This window comes from Larimichthys crocea, chromosome XIII (assembly GCF_000972845.2).
Source record: "Larimichthys crocea isolate SSNF chromosome XIII, L_crocea_2.0, whole genome shotgun sequence".
In the NCBI taxonomy this organism is placed as follows: domain Eukaryota; kingdom Metazoa; phylum Chordata; class Actinopteri; family Sciaenidae; genus Larimichthys; species Larimichthys crocea.
The window spans coordinates 29852803-29857891 of record NC_040023.1 but is presented as its reverse complement, the minus strand read 5'-3'; the positions used below and the strand labels follow the sequence as shown (position 1 = coordinate 29857891).

The 5089-nt window shown below is 39.8% G+C and overlaps 1 protein-coding gene across 1 annotated transcript; it reads right to left on the bottom strand.

The window, feature by feature from the left end:
- Positions 1-3708: 3708 nt before the first annotated feature.
- Positions 3709-5089, bottom strand: LOC113747268 (trypsin-1). Its single transcript, XM_027286349.1, has 6 exons — positions 5003-5089; positions 4754-4904; positions 4393-4643; positions 4160-4296; positions 3966-4067; positions 3709-3861 (listed from the first exon to the last, which is right to left on the bottom strand). The coding sequence occupies exons 1-6, from the start codon at positions 5040-5042 to the stop codon at positions 3814-3816; spliced, it is 729 nt and encodes a 242-aa protein (XP_027142150.1). The 5' UTR covers positions 5043-5089; the 3' UTR covers positions 3709-3813.

Sequence of the window (5089 nt, the reverse complement as noted above, 5' to 3'; positions counted from 1 at the left end):
TCAGTGTGTTTTTCATTGCTGATAATACTCCAGTGCTGTATCTGCTCCCTGTGCAGATGCTCTTGGGTTATTAAGACGTTTCTGAATACTGAATACTTACAGCCTACCAAATTACAGCTAACGTCAACGTGTCACTTAGCTTTTTCTTTGACCCGTGTCACTCAGCAATCACACCATAAGATTTCCATCCAGTCACACAAACTAACCTGTACACCACTCACACTAACACCAATCTATTAACGGGTGAACAGCAGTGGTGTTTAGCATTCAAAAGATGCATGAAGAGTGTTAATAAGGTTTTGTCATTCTTTTAGTTTTCTTGGAGCACATGAACACTGGCCTCATTTTGATTTTATGTCTCCTGAGCACAGAATGCTTTATACACCTGGAAAGGAAGGGCACAGATATTGCAACAGCCCATTTATCAATGTCAGTATAGGTCTACTACAAGAATACCAAAAGGAGTTCGACTTCCATTGAAATGTGTCCAATGAGCTCCATTCAGATCTGAGAATTTGGCCATGAGTCTGTTGTGGTGGCAGAGAAACTCAAGAACAACAAGGCATTTCCTGTCATTTATGTCAGAAGTTTGGATGTTCAAAAGTCAACCCTTTATCCCCTTCAGTGTGTTCCTGTGTGGAGATCTACCAGGGGAATCCCAAATTCCTGACACTTTTTAGAGCAATATCCATCTGAAATTAAATTAATATGACATTTTCTGATAGCTTGTACCACTTTACTGTACTTCATGGAATAGGGGGGAGGGAAACATTGTTTTTTTGTTTTGTTTTTCAAAATAAGGCATTCATTTACAAGCCCCAAGTTATACATTTCTGACAACAACATAACAACATTTCAACAAACCAATTCAGCTGATGTCCCTTATGTGGCAGGACAAAGGGAGTGATAAGTAATAGGGGAAAAACCACAGAAAATTATCACCTTAAACTGCTGTGACCATCAAGGTTAACATTATGATGCTCAAAAAAAAAAACCCCGCTACAATTACTTTTACTCTTCTGCAAGAAAAGAAATGTCACGCTTGCCATAATTGCCTTGTTTTCTTGTCCATGAAAGGTTAGCCTTCAGCTGTCAGTTATGCCAAAGTGATGGCGCATGACTCTTTTGCAGCAAGCAATAGACTGAAATCGACGGACAGTTGCACAGAAATATCTCCCATCTGTTCTCCACAGACTGAAAAAATGGCAATGCTCAGTCCCTCTCTGTCTTCATCATAATCATGGTGACACACCATTCAGAGAGAGAGAAGATGATGAAATGGAATATGACAGAAAGACAGACTTGTAATTGAATGTAAAATTTAAAGTCCCCTTAAAATGATTTTGCATATGCATTTATAATTAATGCATTCATAATTCAAGTGCTGGCAAATGAATTTGAATTTTTAATTGGCGAGAACCACAGCAGACATCCATCCTGTAATGAGTTGAGAGACTCAAGCTGCATTGAATCCATTCAAATACTGTCAGGAGGGTTAAAAAGCAAGCTGACTTTAAATGAGTGATGCATCCCAATGTGGCATGGATGTCAAAAATATAGTGGTATTATACTTTACATAAAACCAAAGAAGAGCAAGACTATCCAATATTAGGCAACGCCAAAGTGTAATCTAAATAATAGGCCAACTGATTTTTCCATTTAATTTAAAGCAATAGCAACATTACAGAGGTGCGTGGGATACGTCTGAAGCAAACATTATGTCTTGGAAATAAATAATGTATTCATCATTCAATAGTGCAGGGAGGACACGACACACATTTCCTATGCTCTCCTTTTTTCTTTATAAAGTACCTTGATATTTATCAGTGTCTTATACTCTCAGGAAATATGTCTGCTGGATTTAGTTTGTTTATTAAGTTATTTTGGGTTATAAATTGGTAAGGGTACATGCACATGAGAAAGCATTAATTCATTCATGTAGTAGTTCATGAACTATTAGGAATCACAAGAAATAACAGTATCTAATGTGTTGTAGCGTAGGGCTTAAAACAGATACTCATATAGCATAAGTTGGGCGCCAGACAGGAGCATAAATCAACCTGTCACTCTTCAAATAGAAAAGAATAATGAGTAAATTTAAAAGTATCTGATTAACAACAAAAGTCCCGCTAGCAGATAGCCCCAGCTACAAAATGAATTCGGGTCACCAAAATATCTGTAAAGGAAAGGTTGTTTAATCAATCTGTTAATCCCAAACAAAAAAGATAAACCCCTTCACAAATAAGTTTCAAGCAATAAATCAAGGGTTTTTACCAACAATAACAAGTTAAATTTAGGTGTCAAAGAACAAAAATCGCATTCACCATAAAACATCACTGGAGAATGGTTCACTTAATAAAAATAAGTTCATGCAGTTCTTTTGGGCATCCCAAGTAGTGTGAAAGTGTGTGTATGAGTGTATGGTTGGGGGGAGTTCGGTCGTGTTCGAATAGTCCAGAAGTTCAGTTTTGTAAATATGTATGCAGGTGGAGATGTGTGAGGCTGATACCGGGTATGGGGAGAGGGTTCGCTGGATCCAGGGGATGGTCGAAACAATCCTGAGAGGGGAGAAGAAGCCTGGAGAGAGACAGGCAGATACCACTTAGCTGTAGGTTGTAAGCCCAGACCAGCTACAGCTCCAAGTGCCGCGCCAAAGACAAGAAGTTTGCCTTTTCCACACAATCCGGGGTTGCTTTTTGGTCCTGTTGTGCTTGTATATTTCCTTTCCAGCTTATATATGAGTGGATTTCTCCTGCTCACACTCGCTTCCTCCTGTTCTCCTCCATGTGGCCTGTTGTTTGAAAAGATCCCCTTCCCCCCATCTCACAGGTGCTCTTAATGATTTCCTAACTCCTCCCCCTTACCTGTGGGGAGGAAATGCAAGTCTGCACTTCCTGCCACAGTGTGATTTAATAAGAGAATATGTTAATTAATGCAACAACTAAGATATTTAAATTATCGTAATTTCCATGCTATTCTATCTGCAGTTAAAGGGACAGTCATGCATCTGTTCTGATGAATTATATGTGTTGTGATTATAATTAACTAAGAAATACTTCATCGTGACTTCATCATGTTTGTTTCCCTTTAAATAAAGCATCTTTACCATTGATGAAAGACATTTGTAATTTAAAATCGTAAATTCACATGTATGAACTTTTTGTGTCTATGCATAAATGAGACATACAAATATTTTCCTAACTAAATAATTGATAGTTAAAATAGAGAACTTAAATACAAAGTACATAATGCCTAAAATATCTGAAGGACTGACTTCATTTGAAGGGGCACAATGATGAGACTTGATAGTTCATGATGAAGTCCTACATGAATTCATGTAGGAAGCATGAATCAGCAAACAGATGATTATTAATAATTAAGAATTTACAATGTGAGTAAGACTTGTGTTTGAGAATTACATGTAGATTTATAACATATAACAATATTAAGAAGTCTTATTAATCATGTCAGTTCAGACCTGATGTAACATGGTGCAGTGATAGTTGTCACTCATAATAAATAAGATTTTTTAAAAGAGCAATTGAGCTGTCCTTTAAAATCTGTTCTTTGAAATAATTTCAAAGAAAGTCAGCACAAATTACTTTAAGTTCTTTATTTGTCATATTGTCCAATACAAAAGATGGAACATAAACAGCAAATGATGTTGAATTGCTTGACCAGTTTGGAACAGAAAGAAAAAAAAATTGATGATAAAGACTAAAGGCTGCACATTGTTCAAAACTCTACAACAGTATTGTTGTTAGAATGATAGAAGAAAGGCAGCAGAGCACAATGGAGATCGCAGGGTCAGACTTAATTAGAAGCCATGGTGCTCTCCAGCCAGTCGTTGAAGATGCAGACCTGTGGATGGAGACAGAACGAGGTGTGTTAGCACAAACAGCCAGAGGCAAATATTATTTTGAATAGATAAAGCGATTATTATTCAAGAGATATTTTAGCTTTACCTTGGCGTAGACACCAGGATAGTCCTTCTCAGCACATCCGTAGCCCCAGGACACAACACCCTGCAGCTGACCGTTGCACACCACGGGGCCACCAGAGTCACCCTGAGAACAGAGGGTGTGAGAGTGTTAAATAAAACTCAACATGCAACATCAGGATCAGTTCATAGAATTATTGCTGTATTCATGTAACATACCTGGCAAGAGTCCTTGCCTCCCTCCAGGTATCCAGCGCAGAACATGGCATTGGTGATCTGGCCAGGGTAGGAGTTTTTACAATCCCTGTCAGACAGGATGGGGATCTGCAGGCACTGCAGCTTGTTCCTGTCAGCAGCTGAAGATCAAGAGAGATCAAGACAGAGATTAAACTGGAGGTACATTGCAGTAAAAACATCCATGTTCAGAGCACAATGCAGGAGTTATTACTCACTGGAGCTCTGGGTGTTGCCCCAGCCAGAGACTGTGCACATGGTGCCAGCGGGGGCACAGCTGGTGGGCAGAGCAACAGGCTGCACATACTGGTTCAGGGTGGCGGGGGTTCTCAGCTTGATCAGCATGATGTCATTGTCGATGTTGTAAGAGCTGTAACGGGGATGGCGGATGACACGGGAGGAGGAGATGAACTGCTCGGTGTTCTCGGTGACCCTGATGTTGTGCTCTCCAAGACGCACCTCCACACGGCTGGAGAGAAAACAGAGGAATAGTGGCAGCTGAGTTTCTTGATGCCTCTTAAAAGCAAATTCATTTCTGCATACAAAACTTTGTCTTTAAAACATCAAGGGGTCACATACGACTTGTAGCAGTGAGCAGCAGACACAACCCAGTTCTCGTTGACCAGGGAGCCACCACAGAAGTGGTACCCAGAGTTCAGAGACACCTGATGGGCCTGGGAGTGGGGTGTGCACTCATACCCTCCGACGATTTTGTCGTCCTCGGTGGCAACTGAAAACACACAGGAAACCGAATGGTCAGCAAACAAGTGACATTTTTAAATGAATTAATTAGAACTAATTAATATAAGATGAAAGTAACATTCTTACAGGCAGCTCCGATGAGCAGAACAAAGACCAGAGACCTCATGGTTGCTATGTGATCCTGTTGATGAGAGACTTCTTGCCTTGTCTCGG

What these genes read in the sequence shown, in the direction of transcription:
- LOC113747268 (XM_027286349.1), bottom strand. Translation starts at nt 5,042, where the DNA reads ATGAGGTCTCTGGTCTTTGTTCTGCTCATCGGAGCTGCCT. An exon ending in TCTGCTCATCGGAGCTGCCT is followed by an intron (nt 4,905 to 5,002) that starts GTAAGAATGTTA and finishes GTGTGTTTTCAG; the next exon opens with TTGCCACCGAGGACGACAAA. An exon ending in ATCCTGGTGTCTACGCCAAG is followed by an intron (nt 3,862 to 3,965) that starts GTAAAGCTAAAA and finishes CTCCATCCACAG; the next exon opens with GTCTGCATCTTCAACGACTG.